A 26186-nucleotide genomic window follows, 5' to 3' on the forward strand; every position below is an offset into this window, starting at 1 on the left:
AACACAACATTATTATCATTTATGTTCTGCAGGATGTGACTTTAATGAAGCTGATGAATCATGTGACTCTGCAGAGATCAGCTGTGAACACTGTGTGTGTGTGTGTGTGTGTGTGTGTGTGTGTGTGTGTGTGTGTGTGTGTGTGTGTGTGTGTGTGTGTGTGTGTGGAGCTGATGTTTGTTAAAATCTGTGTTTTTCTAAGTGGAGTCTGGAGCAGCAGCAGGTTCTGTGGTCTGATCAGTCAACCAGACCTGATCCGGATCCTGTCCTGTGTGAATCAGGATCAGTGTGAGTCAGGATCAGTGTGAATGAATCAGGATCAGTGTGAGTCAGGATCAGTGTGAATGAATCAGGATCAGTGTGAATGAATCAGGATCAGTGTGAGTCAGGATCAGTGTGAATGAATCAGGATCAGTGTGAATGAATCAGGATCAGTGTGAGTCAGGATCAGTGTGAATGAATCAGGATCAGTGTGAATCAGGATCAGTGTGAATCAGGATCAGCGTGAGTCAGGATCAGTGTGAATCAGGATCAGCGTGAATCAGGATCAGTGTGAATCAGGATCAGCGTGAGTCAGGATCAGCGTGAATGAATCAGGATCAGTGTGAATGAGTCAGGATCAGCGTGAATGAATCAGGATCAGTGTGAATGAGTCAGGATCAGTGTGAATCAGGATCAGCGTGAGTCAGGATCAGCGTGAATGAATCAGGATCAGCGTGAATGAATCAGGATCAGTGTGAATGAGTCAGGATCAGTGTGAATCAGGATCAGTGTGAATCAGGATCAGTGTGAATGAATCAGGATCAGTGTGAATCAGGATCAGTGTGAATCAGGATCAGCGTGACTCAGGATGAGTATGAGTCAGGATTGTCTGTGATTGGTTCTGTCTGTCCAGGTGTTCTTCAGGTGTCTTCACATCCTGATCAGGGCTCTTTCCTCCTCCTCCTCCTGCTCCTGCTCCTGCTCCTCCTCCTGCTCCTGCTCCTCCTGCTCCTGCTCCTGCTCCTCCTCCTGCTCCTCCTCCTCTTGCTCCTCCTCCTGCTCCTGCTCCTCCTGCTCCTCCTCCTCTTGCTCCTCCTCCTGCTCCTGCTCCTCCTCCTGCTCCTCCTCCTGCTCCTGCTCCTCCTGCTCCTCCTCCTCTTGCTCCTCCTCCTGCTCCTCCTCCTCCTCCTGCTCCTGCTCCTGCTCCTCCTGCTCCTGCTCCTCCTCCTGCTCCTCCTCCTCTTGCTCCTCCTCCTGCTCCTGCTCCTCCTCCTGCTCCTGCTCCTCCTGCTCCTCCTCCTCTTGCTCCTCCTCCTGCTCCTCCTCCTCCTCCTCGTCCTGCTTCTGCTCCTGCTCCTCCTCCTGCTCCTCCTCCTCTTGCTCCTCCTCCTGCTCCTGCTCCTCCTCCTCCTCCTGCTCCTCCTCCTCCTCGTCCTGCTCCTGCTCCCAGCTCTGACTCTTTTCTCCTTCCTTCTTCCTTCTCTGTATGATCTTTCCTTTGAGTGACTCCTCCCCTGTCTGAGTTCCTCCTCCTGCTCCTCCTCCTCCTCCTGCTCCTCCTCTTCTCTGTAGTTACAGTCGGTGTGTCTCTTCAGGGTCTCTGAAGCTGCAGGAAAACAGATGTTCGTGTTGTGAGGAGCAGCTGTTTAAAGTCTGTGGATCATATTTGAGCTGATGGGCTATCAGAGGTTCATGTGGCGCAGCCTGGCCGGAGGAGGAGGAGGAGCAGGAGCAGGAGGAGCAGGAGGAGGAGGAGCAGGAGGAGGAGGAGGGGATGTAGCTGTTGTGAGATGTTCATGTTCAGAGGAGGAGGTGAGGATCTCCTTCAGGAGTGTCGGGGAGGAGCGGGGGCTCCGGAGAGAGTTTGTCCGTCGCTGGTTCGGTGAGTCTGACGTCAGACGCTTCAATGTCCCAGTTCTGTTTGCTCTGCGGGTCACAGACAGAACCAGGCTGACAAACTGAGTTTGGATCCGTCTCAGAACAGAAACTCACAGCTCAAAGTTTCATGTGTTTAATGTGTTGATCCGTTGTGTTGATCAGTTGTGTTGATCCGTTGTGTTGATCTGTTGTGTTGCTGCTGAGACGTTTGTGTTCTGTAACGGCTGCAGAGGTCAAAGGTCACGTGTGTGTGTTTGAATGTAACACTGAGCTCTGACTGGTTCTCTGTTATCATCTGAGAGCTGCAGTCCATAAACTGACTTCCTGCTGGGTCAGTGAACGCCTCGCTGACTTCACACTGGCAGGAAGCCAAACAGCTAACGGACACTGTGTGTGTGTGTGTGTGTGTGTGTGTGTGTGTGTGTGTGTGTGTGTGTGTGTGTGTGTGTGTGTGTGTGTGTCCGGTCTGCAGTTTGAAACTGTTTTCATTCAAACTACACACACACACACACACACACACACACACACACACACACACACACACACATTAAAGGAGTTTGAATCAAGTTTAAGACGCTGGTGTTTTAGTTTGCAGTGATTATTGATCAGTGATTATTGGTCAGTGATTATTGATCAGTGATTATTGGTCAGTGATTATTGATCAGTGATTATTGATCAGTGATTATTGATCAGTGATTATTGATCAGTGATTATTAAAAGAAAACATAAAACATAAATATTCAACACTTTGAACTGAGAGACTTGTTTTTACTGTTTATTGTGTTTGGAGCAGCTGATGCTAACGTTAGCATGTGTTCATGTTGTCGTGCTAACACTGAATGTAACATTTAACATGTTAGCTTTAGCTTTCTGACATTCTTTATCGTCATCACATCATATTAAAGCACATGTAGCCTCGTGTGCTAACAGCAAAGCTAAACTCGGCTGTAATGTTTGACAGCAGCTAAAGGAGGATCTGAAGTCTTGTGTCATTGTGTTGTCGTTGTGTGTCTGTCTCAGGTGGACTCTCTGTGTCTCTGCTCTTCAGATATTTATCTAAACCGCCCGAGGGGTGGTTAGCCGGTATGTTCGCTAACACTGACCGAAACCTCACGGCGGCCGTATTGAGCAGCGAGAGTGTGAAACTGCAGGAACTTCTCATCACAAACAGTCAACGTTTCATCGATGAAGCCAAAACTCACAGAGCGCTGACGTTCAGTGTTTATCAGGTGTTGATTTCCGGCTGCAGTAGCTAACGTCTGGTTGAAAGTGAACATGATAACCTGTGACGTTAGTCCAACATTTGTCTTGTTGCTGTTCAGTTCTCTCTTGCTAATATTTAGCAGAACAGTAGCCTGTATTAGCATGTTGCTGCTAGTGAGTCTTCAGATTTTTAAAGACTGAGACAAATTGAGAATTTGATCATAACCGTTAACATTTGTTTCAACTTGCATTTAAATCACATTATTATTATTAATGTGATTATTTTTTACTTTGTATTCTTTAAAATGTGATTATTTTAATATGTATCTAACGAGGGGGCGGCTGTAGCTCAGTGGGTAGAGCGGGTTCGAACCCCGGCTCCTCTGGGCAGAACTGACAATCCTTGAGCAAGATACTGAACCCCGAAATTGCTCCTGATGTGCAGCTGGCACCTTGTGTGGCAGCCTCTGCCGTCAGAAAGGGCCCTGGCGACTCGTCCAGGGGTGAAGCCATGGCCTTCGCCCGTATGGAAAACTGGGATTGGCTCCAGTAACCCCCTGAAAGGGGAGGATAAAGCGGTAGCATCCCCGCGACCCTCACGGAAAAGCGGTTAAGAAAATGAGATGAGATGCATCTAACAGACAGCGGTGAATAAATTGATGTAACTTGTTTCAGAGGAACATTAGACTTGAATTTGTGGCCACTAACTTTATATTTGTGATGGAATTAATAAATAAGAAGTCAAATATAAGATATATGAATCAGCAGGAAATGTTTCCCGAGCTGTGAATATTCTTCAGTGTCGTAGCGACTGAAGATCAGTGGCCTGTTGAGTGCAGATGAGAGTTCAACACTGTTTCTTTTCTAGAAGTTTTTTATTGTTTGCAAACAAAAGTCAAACATCAGCAGCTCACAGAGGACGCCTGTCCCCGTCCTCCTGATAATGGTGGAAACCAACCAGTCACAAGGTCACATGATCTTAATGTGTCACAAACTGGTGACACACACACACACACACACACACACACACACCCTCACACACCTTAACACACCTTCACACACCTTCACACACCCTCACACACCTTCACACACCCTCACACACCCTCACACACCTTCACACACCTTCACACACCTTCACACACCCTCACACACCCTCACACACCTTCACACACCCTCACACACCCTCACACACCTTCACACACCCTCACACACCTTCACACACCCTCACACACCTTCACACACCCTCACACACCTTCACACATCCTCACACACCTTCACACACCTTCACACATCTTCACACACCCTCACACACCCTCACACACCCTCACACACCTTCACACACCTTCACACACCTTCACACACCCTCACACACCCTCACACATCTTCACACACCCTCACACACCCTCACACACCCTCACACATTTCATATGCAATAATAACATCAGAATAATGAGAAGGACTCACAAAACCTTCAAATAAACTTTAAATAACAGTGAAGTCGTTCGGGACGTTTCCCACCAGAACTCAAAATGGCCGCCGTGTGACAGCAGAAATCAAAACAACAGATCAAACCAATCCTGAATCAATCAGAGTAATTGATCAGATGTGATCAATGTTAATCAGCAGCTTCATGTTGTCAGGTGTATCTGGGTGGAGGGAACCTGCTGCTTCACTGTGATTGGATGTTTGTGATGTGATGTGATGTGATTGGCTGACAGACACTCTGGTTTGTGTTCAATCACTTCAGACTTTATTTAAACAGGTTCAGTGAGCTGCTTTGTTGCTCAGAGGCTCCTCAGCAGAGATTTAAGTGGTATTATTAGAAATGTAAATGAAAACATGAACTATAATGTCTTCTGAAGTGCTTCAGTGTCAGAACCGATCAGAACCAACCGCAGCGTGAACACATGACACTCAACATGAACGTACAGTCTGAACTTTGATTATAAACCATTTTGTAATTTATGTCATTGAAATACATGAAGTCAGTGTTTCTGTGACCTTCACACACCTGACTGAGTTACCTGCATCCTGAACCACCTCAACACAATGTGACAGTCCGTGTTCAGGCTCAGATCATCTGTATTTATCTGTTCTTGTACTCTGTGTTCTGTGTTGACTCAACGTCTTCATGAACCCGACAGAAAACAGGATCCGTCTCCTCGTCTTCAGCGTCAACAAACCTGTTCTGATGGATTCTTTAAATTCTTCAGGCTGAAAAAAACAACCTGAAACCCTCCAGATGTTACAGACGTCATGATTCATGAGGGGAACGACTGAGTCCGACAGAACCAGTCATCAGTTGGTACTGGTTTATTTTTAGTTCAGGGAGTTTTTGATAACAATAATCAGTCTGTGACATCACGTCTTCAACATGAAACTGTCAGGAACAAGAAACAAACTCAAAGTTCAAACATTACTCAGAAAACCAGCAGCCATCTTTTGATGATGTAATCTGAAACTCTTATTGTGAAAGTCTGACGGCTGTGGTCATGATAAGACTCTTATTGTGAAAGTGTCTCTCTCTCCTCAGATTCCCCCCGCCTGTCCACCGCCTCCATCAGCAGCAATGAACGCGCTCCGTCGGCCACGCCCTCCGACTCCTCTGACTGCCGCCCGGTGAGCCTGATCTCCACCATATCCTCGGGCTCCGGATCCTCCCGAGACAACAATCTCACCCCGCCGCCATCCACCCAGACCCCCAACATCGACCTGGACCTGAGCCCTGCAGGGGGCGCTGCAGAGGGCGAGTCTGACCAGAGGGGGCGGGGCCTCAACCTCATACACAACAACAACAACAACAAAGAGTCGACGCCGAGTCGAGCCTCCAGCCGCCGCCAACAGGCGTCACCGTTCATTAGCAGAAGCATGGCACCGAACCCTCAGCTGACCTACCTGGACCGGGTTGTCATGGAGATCATCGAGACGGAGAGGATGTACGTCAGAGACCTGCGCATGATCGTAGAGGTGAGTCACGTGATCGTAGAGGTGAGTCATGATCGTAGAGGTGAATCACGTGATCGTAGAGGTGAGTCATGATCGTAGAGGTGAGTCATGATCGTAGAGGTGAGTCACGTGATCGTAGAGGTGAGTCATGATCGTAGAGGTGAATCACGTGATCGTAGAGGTGAGTCATGATCGTAGAGGTGAGTCATGATCGTAGAGGTGAGTCACGTGATCGTAGAGGTGAGTCACGTGATCGTAGCGGTGAGTCATGATCGTAGAGGTGAGTCATGATCGTAGAGGTGAGTCACGTGATCGTAGAGGTGAGTCATGATCGTAGAGGTGAGTCATGATCGTAGAGGTGAGTCACGTGATCGTAGCGGTGAGTCATGATCGTAGAGGTGAGTCACGTGATCGTAGAGGTGAGTCACGTGATCGTAGAGGTGAGTCAGGTGATCGTAGAGGTGAGTCATGATCGTAGAGGTGAGTCACGTGATCGTAGCGGTGAGTCACGTGATCGTAGCGGTGAGTCACGTGATCGTAGAGGTGAGTCACGTGATCGTAGAGGTGAGTCACGATCGTAGAGGTGAATCACGTGATCGTAGAGGTGAGTCACGTGATCGTAGAGGTGAGTCATGATCGTAGAGGTGAGTCATGATCGTAGAGGTGAGTCACGTGATCGTAGAGGTGAGTCACGTGATCGTAGAGGTGAGTCACATGATCGTAGAGGTGAGTCACGTGATCGTAGAGGTGAGTCAGGTGAGTCATTGTGTTGTTCTGTGTGAACAGCAGAGTCGTTCTGCTCAAGAAGTCAGACTTTTCTCTGTCAGAGTGCCTCTGGGCTTGTTAGGTGGAGCAAACAGGCCGGGCTGCCCTGCTGCTGCTTCAGCTAACGAGCCCAGAGACACTGCAGCTGCGACCGTCAGGCGGTGTGTTCACTGGCGGGGAAACTACGGCTGCATCAGGTTTTTTTTTACAAACCAACCACAAGAAAAACACGACGTCATTAACATCCGACAACCACTGAACACAGTCAGGAAATAATCCTGTCCTGGTCGTCTGCTGGACGACAACAGGCAGCGACTGACCGGCTGCTGTGCTGTTTCCTGGCTAGTTTCAACACACGCTTTTATTTTACTGTAGATTAAAGACCTCAAGTAAAAAGTTCAAACAGACTGTAGACAAATGATAAATACTGTAAACATCACATGTATTATTAAAGGACACTGTTCAAGTCATCTTCCTTTTTTTTAATATGGTTATAAACATCGTATCGTTACATCTCACGTCAACATAAATGAAACACCTCGACTGAAAATCACAAACGAGTTGTGAGAAATCAAACGTCATCATGTTTTTATTCTCTGAACAAACGAAGTAAAGTTACAGGACGAGTTTATCAACAAAACAAAACATTTAGTTCAATAAATAACTATTACACATATTAAATATATTCAATATGATGAGTAATAAATATTTTGACAATACAGAAAATTTAGGAAAAATGACAGGAAACAAAACACTGGAAGAGTTACCCTTCAAAATAAAAGCTATTGACATTGGATGCTACAGGATTGAAACAGCGTCTTTCAAACAGACGTATAAATAATTAACTTTAATGATCGTCACAAAGTCTGCAATCAAGAAAAACAAGAAATAAACCTGAATATGAAGATATGGATCATGTCATCAAAGGAATCTTAATTCTGCAGGTAAAAACTTTAATGAAGTTTCATTGATGAGCTGTCGAATCAGTCAGTCAGTAGAAACCATCAGTGTTCAGGAGGACGAGGACAGAAGACGCTCTGAGACGCTCTGAGACGCTCTGAGACGCTGAGCTGCTAAAATTAACTCGTTAAGACCTGATTAAGTTCTTATGTAACACTGAGGATGAGATCACACACTCACACACACACACACACACACTCACACACACACGGTGACGTCACTCTGCCTCCTGCTGGACAGACAGCGTATATACAGAAATGCAAGAACAAACTTTTTCCCACTCGAGGGGACGAGCAGGAAAACAGAGGAAATGAATGGACAAGAATCAAAACAAACAAACAAACAAACAAAACAAAGACGAGACGTACGGTGTGAGAGAACAAACATGTGGCCTTCAGTAACAGTGAAAGACAACATGTATATTAATATAGATATCTCTCCTCTCCTCTCTCCTCCTCTCTCCTCCTCTCTCCTCCCTCCTCTCTCCTTTCATCTCCTCCTCTCTCCTCCTCTCTCCTCCCTCCTCTCTCCCCCTCTCTCCCCCTCTCTCCTCCCTCCTCTCTCCCCCTCTCTCCCCCTCTCTCCTCCCTCCTCTCTCCCCCTCTCTCCCCCTCTCTCCTCCTCTCTCCCCCTCTCTCCTCCTCTCTCCTTTCATCTCCTCCTCTCTCCTCCTCTCTCCTCCCTCCTCTCTCCCCCTCTCTCCCCCTCTCTCCTCCTCTCTCCTCTCATCTCCCCCTCTCTCCTCCTCTCTCCTCCTCTCTCCTCCCTCCTCTCTCCCCCCTGCAGGACTACCTGGCTCACATCATTGATCAGTGTGATCTATCGATCCGTCCTGAGCAGGTCTGCTCTCTGTTTGGAAACATCGAGGACATCTATGAGTTCAACAGGTGACTCAGTGACATCATCAATAATCGCTTTCATTGATCCCAGACGGTGGAGTTCTGCTGTCGTCTGCAGATCCAGTAACAGCTGAAGTCTGTCTGAATCAATAGATTTCAGTTATTACATTGTTGTTATGACGACGGGATCAAACTTCCTGCTGAACGTTGAACTCTTGCTGATCTGACAGCTCCACCTGCTGGACAGGTGGTGTCGCTACACCTGGTGACAGCCAGGATAAATAGAATTATTCTATCTTCAGATGATTTGCTTTGATTGACTGAAGATTTAAAGTCACAGAACGATTAATAAATGTTCATTGATATGATCCAGACGTGTCAGTCTGATCTGGAGCTCTTCATCAGGTCGAGGTGTGACGAGGTCAACAGCTCAGTTACTGACTGTGAGTCAGTTGAGTTTGTTGTTGTTGTTGTTGTCGCTGTCGTCATGGTAACAGTGTTTCCTGTCCACAGCGACCTGCTTCAGGCTCTCGACATGTGTAACAACGACCCGGTGGCCGTGGCCAGGTGCTTCGTCATGAAGGTGAGAATCGTTCATCAGCAGGTCGTCGGTTCGATTGATGATCTCGTTAACTGGAGATTAAAATCATAAACGTTTCACTGGATCAGAACGTTAAATATGTTTCTACTTTTATTTTGAAAGGACAGTTTGATAGCTCACTTCAGTTTGAACAAAAATCTTTGGTTATTTTCTATAAATTAAATTTGTCCTTCATATTTAATAAAATCAGTTTTCACCAGTTTCACAGTTTTTCACAGTTTTCAATCGTTCAAACTGTAAAAAAAAACAACAAACAGTCGTTAAAGATCAGCTGTTTAAATCATTCACTTGTTTTCTATCTGCATTATTTTGTTCACGACATTAAAATAAACAACGTCCGACACAAACTCATCATCATTTACTAATAATTAGATTTTAAACATCAACATGTTTGAATTGTTCTGAATTATTTCATTTCAGGAGATAATTGATTTTATTAATATGTCACAGTCACTGAATGATGTCACAGTACGAACAGAGTACTGCTGTAGTACTTGTACTTCATTTACTGCAGTAACACTCTGTCATGTGTTTGTCTCCTTTCAGAGCGAATACTTTGAGATCTACACACAGTACTGTACCAACTACCCAAAGTGAGTACTGACAGTCTGCAGGCACTATATTTATACTGCAGTAACACCACAGTGATCACACCTCTGAGTATCTGTTCACACCTCTGAGTATCTGTTCACACCTCTGAGTATCTGCTCACACCTCTGAGTATCTGTTAACACCTCTGAGTATCTGTTCACACCTCTGAGTATCTTTTAACACCTCTGAGTATCTTTTCACACCTCTGAGTATCTGTTCACACCTCTGAGTATCTGTTCACACCTCTGAGTATTTGTTCACACCTCTGAGTATCTGTTCACACCTCTGAGTATTTGTTCACACCTCTGAGTATCTGTTAACACCTCTGTGTATCTGTTAACACCTCTGAGTATCTGTTCACACCTCTGAGTATCTGTTAACACCTCTGAGTATTTGTTCACACCTCTGTGTATCTGTTCTCACCTCTGAGTATCTGTTAACACCTCTGAGTATCTGTTAACACCTCTGTGTATCTGTTCTCACCTCTGAGTATCTGTTCACACCTCTGAGTATCTGTTAACACCTCTGAGTATCTGTTCACACCTCTGAGTATCTGTTCTCACCTCTGAGTATCTGTTCACACCTCTGTGTATCTGTTCTCACCTCTGAGTACATGATGTTGAAACCAGGGTCCCCATTCACACCTGTGTGTTTTGCCCCCTTGTTGCAGTTCGGTTGCAGCGCTGACTGAGTGCATGAGGAATAAATCTCTGGCCAAGTTTTTTCGGGAGCGTCAGGCAGCGTTGAAGCGCTCGCTGCCTCTCGGCTCATACCTGCTGAAACCAGTTCAGAGGATCCTCAAATACCACCTGCTGCTCCAGGTAACCAACACACCTGAGTGACATCACTGATGATGATGGTGATGATGATGATGATGATGATGGTGATGATGATGATGATGGTGATGGTGATGATGATGATGATGATGATGATGGTGATGATGATGATGATGATGATGATGGTGATGATGATGATGATGATGAAGATGATGGTGATGATGATGATGATGATGATGGTGATGATGATGGTGATGATGATGATGGTGATGGTGATGATGGTGATGATGATGATGATGATGATGGTGGTGATGATGATGATGATGATGATGGTGATGATGATGATGATGATGATGATGGTGATGATGATGATGATGATGATGGTGATGATGATGGTGATGAAGATGATGATGATGATGCTGCAGGAGATAGCGAAGCACTTTGGCCCAGAGGAGGAGGGGTACGAGGTGGTGGAGGAGGCGATCTACACCATGACGGGCGTGGCGTGGTACATCAACGACATGAAGAGGAAACACGAGCACGCCGTCAGACTGCAGGTCCGTCACATGATCACTCAGTACTGATACTTAACTGTCTGCTTCTACTCCATTACATTACCTGACAGCTTTAGTTACTGGAGTAAGTACCTGATGATCAGACCTACAGCTGTTTTGACGATGCTAAGCTAACATTATGCTAACATGTATGTGTGTGTCCTTCAGGAGGTTCAGTCTCTGCTGCTGAACTGGAAAGGTCCGGACCTCACCACGTATGGAGAGCTGGTTCTGGAGGGAACCTTCAAGGTCCATCGAGCTAAAAATGAGAGGACGCTCTTCCTGTTCGACCGCATGCTGCTCATCACCAAACGCCGTGGAGAACACTACGTCTACAAGACGCTCATCTCTGTGAGGACGACACTGTTCTACACAGAACCTCATTTACACACCAGACACTTTAACACAGATGGTGGGAGTGTCCTTGCAAAGTGTTGGAGTGTCCTTACAGAGTGTGGGAGTGTGTTTTATGTTTGTTTGTTTGTTTGTTTGTTGTCAGTGCTCCACTCTGATGCTGATTGAAAGCGCCAAAGACTCTCTGAGCTTCAGTGTGACTCACTACAAACACCCCAAACAGCCTCACACCGTCCAGGTGAGACTGTCTGCACCTGTCCCCCACCTGTCCTCTATCTTTCCCATACCTGTCCCCCACCTGTCCTCTATCTGTCCTCCACCTGTCTTCTATCTTTCCCATACCTGTCCCCCACCTATCTTTCCCATACTCAAAATGTGCATCATATAGACCTATATCCCTATTTAACATAGATCATAAGATAATATCATCAATATAAGCGAACAGGCTAAAAGATATAATTACATATATATTTACTCCTGATCAATGCAGTTTTATCCCAGGAAGAATCCTGGCCGATAATATTAGATGAACACTGAATATAATTGATTATGCACAAAGAGAGAATGAAGAGCTATTACTGATGACGTTAGATGCTGAAAAAGCTTTTGATCTAGTTAGCTGGCTTTTTATGTTTGAAACCATTAAGAGCTTTGGTATGGATGAGATATTTTGCCAATGGTTAAAAGCACTTTATAGTAAACCTGTGTCTATATATATAATTATTTATTTAACTTTGCCTGAAAGTGCAATGCAACACTTACTGAAGGTGACTGAAGAATACAGCACAGTATCAGGATATGAAATAAATGAAAAGAAATGTGAATCCCTAGTATTGGAATACAGATGAATCAAGCTTTTAAACAATGTTATAGTTCAAATGGGATACAGAGATTATAAAATATTTAGGTATTTCCCATACCTGCCCCCCCACCTGCCCCCCCACGTGTCCTCCACCTGTTGTCCTGTCCTCACACAGTGTACAGAGCATATTTACATGTTATTTGATGCTGACTGTGATGCGTTCAGAGTTGTAAAACATAAACATGGTGTCTCTCTATGCTGATGAAAACTTTGTTTGTTGTAAATGTTTGCAGGCGAAGACGGTGGAGGAGAAGAAGCTGTGGGCTCATCACATCAAACGCCTCATCCTGGAAAATCACCACGCCATCATCCCACAAAAGGTCGCACACCACTAACACCAGTATCACCACTAACACCAGTATCACCACTAACACCACTAACACCAGTATCACCACTAACACCAGTATCACCTCTAACACCAGTATCACCTCTAACACCACTAACACCAGTATCACCACTAACACCAGTATCACCTCTAACACCAGTATCACCTCTAACACCACTAACACCAGTATCACCACTAACACCAGTATCACCTCTAACACCACTAACACCAGTATCACCACTAACACCAGTATCACCTCTAACACCACTAGCACCAGTATCACCACTAACACCAGTATCACCACTAACACCAGTATCACCTCTAACACCAGTATCACCTCTAACACCACTAACACCAGTATCACCACTAACACCAGTATCACCTCTAACACCACTAACACCACTAACACCAGTATCACCAGTATCACCACTAACACCACTAACACCAGTATCACCACTAACACCAGTATCACCACTAACACCACTAACACCACTAACACCAGTATCACCACTAACACCAGTATCACCACTGACACCAGTATCACCAGTAACACCAGTATCGCCACTAACACCAGTATCACCACTAACACCAGTATCACCACTAACACCACTAACACCAGTATCACCACTAACACCAGTATCACCACTAACACCACTAACACCAGTATCGCCACTAACACCAGTATCACCACTAACACCAGTATCGCCACTAACACCAGTATCACCAGTAACACCAGTATCACCAGTAACACCAGTATCAACACTAACACCAGTATCACCAGTAACACCAGTATCACCAGTAACACCAGTATCAACACTAACACCAGTATCACCAGTAACACCAGTATCACCAGTAACACCAGTATCAACACTAACACCAGTATCACCAGTAACACCAGTAACACCAGTATCACCAGCAGTATCGAAGGCAGAAATGTTTACTGTTTGTCGTTTTGTTTGTTTCAGGCTAAAGACGCCATCTTGGAGATGAATCCTACATGTGAGTAAATGTTAAACATAAACATGTTGTTTGTTTTTATTATTTCTGATGTGTGTATGTGTATTTTAATGTCACAGTTGATTGAAGTTGAGATCAATTCAACAACCTTAATAGAGCTGATCAGTTTCATGTCGATCAATAAATAAATGCTGATCAATAAATAAATCCTGATCAATAAATAAATACTGATCAGTGTGAAGTTCTCAGTACCAGCTGTCAGAAGGTTGTAGTGCAGCAGAAAGATCACAAACACTGAATGTTTATACTCAGATTATGTTGTTGTTGTTGTTTATCGTTGTTGTTTGTTTCCCCTGCAGACCCTCCCAGGTATCGCTACAGTCCTGAGCGGCTGAACAAAGCTCTGTCCTTCCAATCGGACGAGTTTCCACGAGAGAGAGAGAGTCGTCAGGGGCGACGACAGTCAGGTACACACTCACACACACACACACACACACACACACACACACACACACACACACACACACACACACACACACACACACACACACACACACACACTCACACACACACACACACACACACAACATGAACGACTTCCTGTTTACAGATCGGTTTGTTTCTTTGATCTGTAAATGTTTGTTTTCTTCTTCAGAGCCGATCAAACAAACAGCGAAGAACAGCAAAGGTAAACAAACTACAACTTCCTGTCTCATGTTGCGTTCACTGACCTCACAGAGTCCTCAGACACTCTGATGTTCATGTCTGCGTCCTCGTGGATCTGCTGATCACTTTAAGTTCATGTCATCAGATTCTCTTCATCTCTGTGAAAACATCCTGAACTCGTTTATCTCTGGATTGTTTTAATTACATGAATCTTCAGCTGAGACCAGAACCTGCTGACTTCTCTCCCGCTTGATGCGTTCGCATGGAGAGAATTTAGTTCCTTTATTATTCGATCAAATAGAATAGATCTGAAACCAAAAAAAAGATTTGAGAGCGAAAGACAGAAAGTGGCAATCAATTTTTTTTTTGAGATCGAAACAGAACAGAGCATTTTTCTTCAACTTCAAACAAAACTGATGTTTGTAAGTAGAAACATACGACCATTTTGTTATAAATCAGTCCTCTTTGCTTGTGAGTTCACAACATTGTTGTTGTTGTTGTGAATGTACGGCAGGCTGTAGCCAACAATATATATCGCAATTCATTACTTATGGGAAACGTTTCAAGAGCAACAGGCTATCAACTTACCTCCAAGCAGCACAGCACAAGGGGGAAGTGGATGTGATGCGGAAGGCGTAGCTGGCGCTGGAGCCAGGTCAAACCAGCCAATAGAAACTCTTCTCTCGTCCACCAGCGTAGGCCCCGCCCATCAAGTGCAGCTGAATTTGCAAGCAAAACTTTATAACTCACAAGCAAAGAGGACTGATTTATAACAAAATGGTCGTATGTTTCTACTTACAAACATCAGTTTTGATTGAAGTTGAAGAAAAATGCTCTCAGATTTTTTTCTCAATTGCAACCTGTTCTGTTTCGATCTCAAAAACAAAATTGATTGCCACTTTCAGTCTTTTGCTCTCAAGTCTCTTTTTTGGTTTCAGATCTATTCTATTTGATCAAATAATAAAGGAACTAAATTCTCTCCATGCGTTCAGGGTCGGACATGTGAGCAGACTGTGTGACACTTTATTCTGTTCAGTGTCCATGTTGATCAGATGCTGATCAATGAGTCTATCGGCTGATATCTTCTGTCAGTCATGTGATCAGTAGAGTCTGCACAGAGAGCTGACCTCATCATTAACTTGTGTTTTCAAACTCTCTGTTTTCATTACCAGACTGAAAAGATCCAGTGAATCAAATCAAATCAAATCAAATCAAATTTTATTTGTATAGCCCAAATTCACAAATCACAGTTTGCCTCAGAGGGCTTTACAATCTGTACAGAGACGACACCCTCTGTCCTTCGACCCTCGATTCGAGTGAGGAAAAACTTGCCCCAAAAAAAAGCCCTTTTAACAGGGAAAAAAAAAATGCGGAAGAAACCTCAGGAAGAGCCACAGAGGAGGGATCCCTCTCCCAGGACGGACAGACGTGCAATAGATGTCGCATGTACAGAGCAGATCAACGAGATCACAATGTATTCAATTATAATGGATGGTTGACAGGAGTGAAAGTACATAAAGATGTATTACAGCAATAATGATGAAATGCACATAATGGAAGTGTGATTACTAGTGATAACAGTAGTAATGATTAATGGTAAGGATAGTATGTAGTAATGCATTACGATAATAGTAGTGTAACGTATGTAACAGAGATATGACTAATATTAGCGACAGTAGTGGTGGGTGTCAGGCAGGGCCATGGCAGTAGGCACATCCACGATCCACGACCCGGGCGCGACCAGGATCCATGGGAGCCTGTAGGACTAGAAAGCACAAGGACTCCGGGGAAGAAGTGAAGTCAGTGACATGCAGAGATGGGGCATGTATACAGGCATAATGTATACAGATGGAGAGGAGAGGAGAGGAGGAGAGAGAAGCTCAGTGTATCATTTATCCCCCGGACTGGGCCTATAGCAGCATAACTAAGAGCTGGTCCAAGACAGGCCTGGGCCTGTCTTGGACCAGCCCTAACTATAAGCTCTATCGAAGAGGAAGGTCTTAAGTCTACTCTTAAAGGTAGAGAGGGTGTCCGCCTCCCGGACCAAAACAGGAAGATGGTTCCACAGAAGAGGAGCTTGATAACTGAAGGCTCTGGCTCCCATTCTACTTTTGGAGACTTTAGGAACTACAAGTAATCCTGCGTTCTGGGAGCGTAATGCTCTAGTTGGGTGATAGGGTAATATGAGCTCCTGGAGATATGATGGTGCCTGACCATTAACAGCTTTGTAAGTGAGGAGAAGGATTTTAAACTCTATTCTTGATTTTACAGGGAGCCAGTGCAGAGAGGCCAGTACAGGAGTAATATGATCTCTTTTCTTAGTTCCTGTCAGTACACGTGCCGCAGCATTCTGGACCAGCTGGAGACTCTTTAGAGACTTGTTCTTGACTTGACTCACATGTCGGACTGTCCCTGAACTCATCAATATTTATATAATTAGTGGCTTGTTTCATTAGCCAACAACCAGCCTGACAACCCAGAGTTGAGACCAGGAGGCAGAGCTGCAGTCTTACACGCTTCTCTGAGCTTCCATTAGATCAGTTGCACACCCAAAACTTCATTGAGACTGTGTCTGCCCCCCGACCACCTAAATTAATTAAATTAATCAAATCAAAAGTCCACAGAAGAGGAGTTGTGCATGAAAATCTAATCAAAATTAACAGCAACTCTGCAATCTCAAAACAAGACAAGAGAATTAAATGCAGAGTCCTAAATATCAGATCCCTGACATCGAAAGCTGTACTAGTAAATGACTTAATTTCAGATTGTAATATTGATTTATTCTGTCTTACTGAAACTTGGCTGCATCCTGAAGAATATGTCGGCCTGAATGAATCCACTCCACCCAGTCACATTAATACTCACATTCCTCGAGGCTCCGGCCGAGGAGGAGGTGTTGCAGCTATTTATGACTTAAGTCTGTCAATCATTCCTAAACCTAAATTAAATTATAACTCATTTGAAAGCCTTGTTCTGAGTCTTTCACATCCAACGTGGAAAACTTTACAGCCAGTTCTATTTGTTGTAGTGTATCGAGCACCTGGTCCTTACTCAGAATTTTTATCTGAATTCTCTGAGTTTTTATCAAGTCTAGTCCTCAAATCAGATAAAGTAATTATTGTAGGTGATTTTAATATTCATGTGGATGTCGTTAATGATAGCCTTAGTACTGCATTTATCTCATTATTAGACTCTATTGGCTTCTCTCAGTGTGTACATAAACCAACTCACTGTTTTGACCACACCCTTGACCTTGTTCTAGCTTATGGTATCGAGATTGAAAATCTAACAGTTTCTCCACAGAATCCTCTTTTATCAGACCATCACTTAATAACTTTTGAAGTTCTATTACTGGACTACACACCATTAGGCAAAAACTCCTTCACTAGATGTCTATCTGATAGTGCTGTAGCTAAATTTAAGGAAATTATACCGCTGGCACTAAATTCAATGCCATGTCTTAATATAATAGAGGACTCCTCCGCTAACCTCAGTTCCTCACAAATCGATCATCTTGTTGATAGCACTGCAGGCTCATTGCGAACAACACTGGACTCTATTGCCCCCCTGAAAAGGAAACCTATAAAGCACAGGAGGTTAGCACCCTGGTATAACTCGGATACCCGCAAATTGAAGCAAACATCACGGAAATTTGAAAGGAAATGGCGTTCCACCAACTTGGAAGAATCCCGCTTAGCCTGGAAAGATAGCCTTAAAATATATAGGAAGGCCCTCCGCAATGCCAGAGCAAGCTATTACTCGTCATTAATACAGGAAAATAAAAACAACACCAGGTTTCTTTTCAGCACTGTAGCCAGGCTGACAGAAAGTCACAGCTCTACTGAACCATGTATTCCTACAACGCTCAGTAGTAATGACTTCATGAGCTTCTTTAATGAAAAAATTTTAACTATTAGAGACAAAATCCATCATCGCTTGCCCTCAACTGGCACTATTGTATCTTTAAACACAGGAACCTCAGAAACAGTTGTAAATTCTGACTTATATTTAGACTGCTTCTCTCCCATCGACCTCCACCAACTAACTTCGATGGTTTCTTCATCTAGACCAACAACTTGTCTCCTAGACCCCATCCCAACTAGGTTGCTGAAAGAAACTTTACCTTTAATTAGCACATCTCTACTAGAAATGATCAACCTGTCTCTATTAACAGGATACGTACCACAATCCTTTAAACTAGCTGTAATTAGACCGCTTCTTAAAAAGCCTAATCTTGATCCAGAAGCTTTAGCCAACTATAGACCTATATCCAACCTCCCTTTCCTCTCCAAGATCCTTGAGAAAGCAGTCGCCAACCAGCTATGTGACTTTCTTAAAAAAAATAGTTTATATGAGGATTTTCAATCAGGTTTTAGAGCACATCATAGCACAGAGACGGCACTGGTGAAAGTTACAAATGACCTCCTAATCGCTTCTGACAAAGGACTTGTCTCTGTCCTGGTCTTACTAGATCTTAGTGCTGCATTTGATACCATTGATCATCACATTCTACTACAGAGACTGGAACGCTTAATTGGCATTAAAGGACCCGCATTAAACTGGTTTAAGTCCTATTTATCGGATCGATTTCAGTTTGTACATGTTAATGATGAGTCATCCCTGTATACCAAGGTTAGTCATGGTGTTCCTCAAGGCTCCGTGCTTGGACCCATACTATTCACCTTATATATGCTCCCTCTAGGAAATATAATTCGGAAACACTCCATAAACTTTCATTGTTACGCAGATGATACCCAGTTATACCTATCAATAAAGCCAAATGAAACTAATCAGCTTACTAAACTCCATGCATGTCTCAAGGACATTAAGACCTGGATGACCTGCAATTTTCTGCTGTTAAACTCAGATAAAACTGAAGTTATAGTACTTGGTCCTAAACACCTTAGAGATGCATTATCTAATGATATAGCGAGTTTGGATGGCATTAACTTGGCCTCCAGCACCACCGTCAGGAATCTGGGAGTTATCTTTGATCAAGATATGTCCTTCAACTCCCACATAAAACAAATTTCAAGGTCTGCATTTTTTCATCTACGTAACATTGCAAAAATCAGGCCCATCCTGTCTCAAAAAGACGCAGAAAAGCTAGTCCATGCATTTGTTACTTCCAGGCTGGACTATTGTAATTCTCTATTATCAGGCTGCCCTAACAAGTCTCTAAAGAGTCTCCAGCTGGTCCAGAATGCTGCAGCACGTGTACTGACAGGAACTAAGAAAAGAGATCATATTACTCCTGTATTGGCCTCTCTGCACTGGCTCCCTGTAAAATCAAGAATAGAGTTTAAAATCCTTCTCCTCACTTACAAAGCTGTCAATGGTCAGGCACCATCATATCTCCAGGAGCTCATATTACCCTATCACCCAACTAGAGCATTACGCTCCCAGAACGCAGGATTACTTGTAGTTCCTAAAGTCTCCAAAAGTAGAATGGGAGCCAGAGCCTTCAGCTATCAAGCTCCTCTTCTGTGGAACCATCTTCCTGTTTTGGTCCGGGAGGTGGACACCCTCTCTACCTTTAAGAGTAGACTTAAGACCTTCCTTTTCGATAGAGCTTATAGTTAGAGCTGGACCAGCTCTTAGTTATGCTGCTATAGGCCTAGTCCGGGGGACAATGACACACTGAGCTTCTCTCTCCTCCTCTCCTCTCCATCTGTATACATTATGCCTGTATACATGCCCCATCTCTGCATGTCACTGACTTACTTCTTCCCCGGAGTCCTTGTGCTTTCTAGTCCTACAGGCTCCCATGGATCCTGGCCGCGCCCAGGTCGTGGATCGTGGATGCGCCCACTGCTATGGCCCTGCCTGATCGTGGATGCGCCTACTGCTATGGCCCTGCCTGATCGTGGATGCGCCTGCTGCTATGACCCTGCCGGATCGTGGATGCGCCTACTGCTATGACCCTGCCGGATCGTGGATGCGCCTACTGCCATGACCCTGCCTGACACCCACCACTACTGTCGCTAATATTAGTCACATCTGTTACATACGTTCCACTACTATTATTGTAATGCATTACTACATACTATCCTTACCATTAATCACTACTACTGTTATCACTAGTAATCACATTTCCATGTGCATTTCATTATTATTGCTGTAATACATCTTTATGTACTTTCACTCCTGTCAACCATCGCTTATAATTGAATACATTGTGATCTCGTTGATCTGCTCTGTACATGCGACATCTATTGCACGTCTGTCCGTCCTGGGAGAGGGATCCCTCCTCTGTGGCTCTCCCTGAGGTTTCTTCCGCATTTTTTTTCCCTGTTAAAAGGGCTTTTTTTTGGGGCAAGTTTTTCCTCACTCGAATCGAGGGTCGAAGGACAGAGGGTGTCGTCTCTGTACAGATTGTAAAGCCCTCTGAGGCAAACTGTGATTTGTGAATTTGGGCTATACAAATAAAATTTGATTTGATTTGATTTGATTCTGACTGAGGAGACGTTCTGCTGTTAATCTATAAAACATGACCAACAACAAACAGGACAAATCAAAGAGTCTGTTTTGTTGCTTTGTGTTTAAGTTACCATGTTACCATGACGACATCACTGCCACAAACTGACTGTTGTGATGAAAACAATAACTGGATCCTGTTGTTATGAACGAGATCAAACAAGTGATCAGATGATATTTTCTATAAGTTCTGATGAGCTGAACATTTTACTGTCTGTTTAACCGTCTGCTCTTCTTCCTCTGCTGCTGACGCTCCTCTTCATCACAGCCATGATGAAGGTGAGAGACAAGCTGCTCACACACACACACACACACACACACACACACACTGCTGCTGTCGGCCTGTTAATGATGAAGATGAACACTTCATTTTACAGCCTGTAAAGTGAATAATAATGACGAGATGTCACCGACCTTGAACCAGTGGTCTCCATGGTAACCGGACACTGCTCCTTTCTGGTGTGGTCGGTGCTTCATGAAGATCTGTTAACGTCTTTATCAGATGAATTCTGCTCACAGTGTTGTTGTTGTTAGCTCACTAAGCTAACGCTTCTAAAGCCTTAAAGTGCCGCTGCTGCGTCAGGTATTATGATCCTCAGGGTCAGGAGGGTCAGGGTCAGGGGTGTCGGGGTCAGGGTCAGGGTCAGGAGGGTCAGGGTCGGGGTCAGGGTCAGGAGGGTCAGGGTCAGGGGTGTCGGGGTCAGGGTCAGAAGGGTCAGGGTCAGGGGTGTCGGGGTTAGGGTCGGGGTCAGGGTCAGGGTCAGGAGGGTCAGGGGTGTCGGGGTCAGGGTCAGGGTCAGGAGGGTCAGGGTCAGGGGTGTCGGGGTCAGGGTCAGGAGGGTCAGGGTCAGGGGTGTCGGGGTCAGGGTCGGGGTCAGGGTCAGGGTCAGGAGGGTCAGGGGTGTCGGGGTCAGGGTCAGGAGGGTCAGGCTCAGGGGTGTCGGGGTCAGGGTCAGGGTCAGGAGGGTCGGGGTCAGGGTCAGGAGGGTCAGGGTCAGAGTCAGGAGGGTCGGGGTCAGGAGGGTGTCGGGGTCAGGGTCAGGGTCAGGAGGGTCAGGGTCAGGAGGGTCGGGGTCAGGGTCAGGGTCAGGAGGGTCAGGGTCAGGGTCAGGAGGGTCGGGGTCAGGGTCAGGAGGGTCAGGGTCAGGAGGGTCGGGGTCAGGAGGGTGTCGGGGTCAGGGTCAGGAGGGTCGGGATTAGACATCTGCTTTCACAAAACATTCACAAATACAAACAAAATGAAGCAGAGACGAGACGGAGAGCTCATACATATCAAACATGCAACATAAATGAGCTTTTAAAATGATGTTCCTCCACAGACACACAGCTGAGAGGAGCTTTAGGTGATTCTCTGCATTAATGCTACAGTTTTCCTAAACAAGAAATCAGATTACATAGAAGTTATATAGAGTAACCCCGGGGGGGCTGAGGAGCAGATGATCCATCTCTACATCAGTCCGGTACACAGTGAACAGGATGATCAGAAACCGCTGAGCAGTGTTGGCGTCCTGCAGCACTCAGACAGTGAGGGTGTGTTTCAGCGACACAGACGCTCTCTGCAGCTGGCCACCAGCCGCCAGGCCGAGGCTGAGCAAGCCGCTGAGGAGGACGAGGAGGAGGAGGAGGAGGAGCAGGAGGAGGAGGAGGAGCAAGAGGAGGAGCTGGACAGCAGGAAGGACTCCCTGGAGAGACTGGTCTGCAGCGAGGAGGCGAGGAGGTTGTCTCCTCAGCAGTCTCACCAGACAGAGGACAGCGAGGTGGATGATCTTCTGTTGGAGGACGAGCAGGTAGACGACTTCGCCAGCTCCGTGCTGGCTGCCATCTCCTGCTGGCACCTCAGGGTCTCCATGGTGACGGTGAGGCTTTCTGCTGCAGGCTTCAGGTTTCCTCCAACATGGCGCCCTCCATCCGTCCCGCTCTGTAACACACTAAAGAGACCGATAACAGCGCCCCCACTGATCACTTGCTGTCAGGAGCTCTCAGCTATCTGCATGAGCTTCATGTGTGGAACTAACAGCAGCTGGTGATGGACTGAGACCAGAGACGTCACACTGAGCCTCAGTCTGAGGCTCAACAGTGAAACCGCTCACTTCAGGTTGTGGCTCACACTAATAACCTGAACTACTCTTTACTTTATTTCATTTCGTTCTGCTTTACGGAGCTTCACTTCAGCTGACCTGCAGCTTTGGCATCGTGTAGTTCGATCCGACTCTCCTGCTGAGGAGCTGAACTCTGAACCGAACTGAGAGTCTTCAGGTTGGATCCAGTGTGCTGCCGCTCGGTGTTCGGTTGCTGTGCTGCTTCTTTTATTTGCATGTGTGGTTTCAGGGAATGAGTTTGTGCTCGGTGTGAAGCTGCTGTGCAGGATTTATCACTTCACTGACAGAATAAAGGGTCAGTTCACTCAACAGAGAAACTTCCTCCTGTGGTGTTGAAGCATGAAGTTTTATTTGCTGAGATTTCTTCTCCCAACAATTCATGTGCTTAGAAGTGAGCTTGTGAAGCTCCACGTATCTGAATATTACATTTGAAGAACCGAAAAAGTGTTCTGTTGACGTTCTGTAGATGATCCAGATAAAACGACACATTGTTGGAGAACATGATTTTTTTCTGGTTTGTGTGAAGTGACCCTTTAATGATGAGTGGACAGTAACACAGCAGATTGTTGTTTGTGGCCTTTGACGATATAAAACTATTTAAGTCTGCTCAATCTGCTGTTATTAAAGATGAAGTTGTATTTGAAGTAATTTTTTGTTTGTTTGTTTGTTTGTTTGTTGAAGGAGGCAGACGGCGACAGTGTCTCTTCCAACGGTTGTAACAAAGAAAATGGCCGACTTCCTGAAGAAGACGAGCCAGGTGGAGCTGGACCGACATGTGAGCAGGTAAATATTAATAAAAATAAATATAGTGGTTACTGTGTGAGAGCAGCGTAGCAGCACATGACTTGGATTCAACAATATCCATGTGATCAATCCGTCCCTGAGAGGATTAATCAACTAGTCGGGTTAGGGATCAGAAGACGGGCCAGTTAACTCTTCAGGGCTTCATGTCGTCAACCTGATCCTTCTCTGTTTCAGTTCTTCTTAAGTGATGTAAAACTTTTTCTCAGGTCTGAAAACTGAGTCGGTGTCTCAAAGATCTCCCAAAGCTGTCCGGGTCAAACCTGCACTTCAGAGTTTATGTCCCACACGTGCTTTGTGATTGGACGTATTTATACCCAGAAACCCGTTCAGTTGCTGGTCATTGAACCACTTCTTTGCGCTTCGACAGCCAAAGAACTGGTTTCTGGACAGGAAAACTGGTTCTAGAGTGGCACCAACACTTTGTTGGTCTAGAACAAAGAATGGGGTTATCGTGACCAACTAGAACTGCTTATGACCACCATTTTGAAAACTAGAGCGAGTGTAGCTTCTTCTGACTAATCCACGGGCGAGTAAACTAAAGATTTTCACTATTTTCACCAATCGAAGCAGCAGTGGTATGAGGACCAGTCATGTTTGGATGCTGATGTAGGCATGCAAAGCCAGGAGCAGCACTTGTAAAGAGTCGATGTAGTCAGCTGTAGCTGTTCCTGGCAATGCTGGGAAATGTATACAGACGTAGACGTACATAGTGACTGAATGATGTGACTCTGCGATGGCTCTCATGCCCGTGGAAAAGAAAACCGGTTCTTAAAAGGTTTACAGGTTGAGCCAGAACCAGCACTTGGTCTGCTTTGGTGGAAAAGTGATATTAAAGTTCGACTGACAAATGGGTCAGAAAATATTTTCCACTTCTAATTGTTTTTCCTGTTCTGGATTTTCTTCTCCAGGCTTCCACAGATGAGCTGCCACAGGAGAAGCCATCAGAGCCTGAACCAACAGAAAACCCAGAACCTGAACCATTCTTTGATCCAGACAGTTTGTCCTCTACACCTTCCAGGATCCCAGTTTCTCCTCAGAGGTCAGAAGAACTGAAACCCGAAGGAGATCCAGAGTCCACAGAGAAACCGTCCTCTGCCACGACGGATTCAGATTCAAAGACTTTGAGTAGTGAAGAATCCTCGGAGGACGAGGACGATGTCAAGGAGTCAGCAGAGAAAGAGGCTGAAACCACCAGCATCCTTCCCTCCTCTGTCCTGGACAAAGCCAGCGCCATCGCTCAGCACTTCACCAACAGCATCAAACGAGGCAGTGTGGCCCAGGACGACGCTCGTTCCATCGGCTGTGCTTCACCACGGTTACCAAGCAGGACCGGCAGCAGCCTCAGCCTCTCTGCTGAACCCAACGATCGACCGTTGCAGCTCAACAGTATCTGTTCTGATCCTGCAGAGACCTTCGGCGTGACAGACTTAACCATGCTGTCTCCTCGGGACGACAGCCTCTTTGACGCTGAGCGAAGCATTCGGCGGAGACGGGACTCCACTCTGTCCAAGCAGGACCAGATGCTAATTGGCAAAATCAAGAGCTACTATGAGAGCGCTGAGAACCAGGGTGTCACCTTCAGTTTGCAGCGCAGAGAGAGCCTGACCTACATCCCGACTGGGCTGGTCAGGAGCTCTGTCAGCCGCTTCAACAGCATCCCAAAGGATGAAACAGTCCAGACCAATTCCTCCGATTTGACCACATCCTCCAGTCTTGACCCTTCTCTCGCAGGGTCAAACAACCAGGGTCACATGGTCTCTAGTGAATCTTTGGATTCTTGTAAGTCTGATCAGAGAAGCACAGTTCGAGAAGATTCGGGAGAAAGCCGAAGGTCCAGATCGCAATGTGTGCAGGACAATCCACCTGAGAATGAAGAGTTCAGACCTTCGTCTGAAATGATCAAGATCTGGCAGACTATGGAGCGAGAGATCACCAGATCCCAGAGTGAAGACAAAGGACGTGAACGATATCGAGAAGCTCCACAAAGCTCCAGAGCGACTGACGTCAGCCTCTCTGACACAACGAAGACCCAAAACAAAAGCGGCGACCGACAGAGTGGAGCTTCTGACCTCAGCACCATCACAGAGGAATCCCGGAGTCCCTCACCTCTCAAGCTCAAAGCCTCCGCTGTGAATCAGACAGGAAGTCTGAAGGACTCACTGAAGGTGTTCGGGGAGGACAATGTCGTCCTGAGGGCTCCGGTTCCCCGAGTCACCCAGCTGAAGGCTGAGGCAGAGGAGGAAAGGCCCAGTGAAGGTCCAAACCCGCTGGATGAGGTAGACAAGACGAAGAGCAAAGTCCTCCACCTGGCTCGTCAGTACAGCCAGCGAATCAAAACAACCAAACCAGTCGTCCGCCAGCGGAGCCAAGGCATCCTGATGGGCAAGAAAAGCTTACCCTGCGTGGTGGAGGAGGAGAGTGCAGGTATTGTGACTTCCTGTTGTCTAAAGGTGCCTTCAGACAGAGTGCAAAGATGTTTTAATGCTCTTCAAGGAGTGTTTGAAAAGTCTGAACATGTTAGATACTGATTCAGACAGTTTTTAAGTT

The 26186-nt window shown here is 45.6% G+C and overlaps 1 protein-coding gene across 1 annotated transcript in view; it reads left to right on the forward strand.

The window, feature by feature from the left end:
* LOC311271334 (pleckstrin homology domain-containing family G member 3-like) overlaps positions 1–26186 on the forward strand; it is a 40536-nt gene that overhangs the window by 10565 nt on the left and 3785 nt on the right. The window contains exons 3-19 of the mRNA XM_084376948.1: positions 5597–6030; positions 8521–8621; positions 9087–9156; positions 9721–9767; positions 10436–10586; positions 10967–11098; positions 11264–11446; positions 11595–11687; positions 12545–12631; positions 13602–13635; positions 13953–14060; positions 14249–14281; positions 21005–21015; positions 21477–21773; positions 22146–22592; positions 23517–23618; positions 24548–26063. Of these exons, the coding sequence (XP_084233074.1) occupies positions 5597–6030; positions 8521–8621; positions 9087–9156; positions 9721–9767; positions 10436–10586; positions 10967–11098; positions 11264–11446; positions 11595–11687; positions 12545–12631; positions 13602–13635; positions 13953–14060; positions 14249–14281; positions 21005–21015; positions 21477–21773; positions 22146–22592; positions 23517–23618; positions 24548–26063 (3846 nt within the window). The remainder of the gene's footprint in view (positions 1–5596; positions 6031–8520; positions 8622–9086; positions 9157–9720; positions 9768–10435; positions 10587–10966; positions 11099–11263; positions 11447–11594; positions 11688–12544; positions 12632–13601; positions 13636–13952; positions 14061–14248; positions 14282–21004; positions 21016–21476; positions 21774–22145; positions 22593–23516; positions 23619–24547; positions 26064–26186) is intronic.

This window comes from Pagrus pagrus, assembly GCF_965226575.1.
Source record: "Pagrus pagrus genome assembly, chromosome: 16".
NCBI classification, from domain to species: Eukaryota; Metazoa; Chordata; class Actinopteri; order Spariformes; family Sparidae; genus Pagrus; species Pagrus pagrus.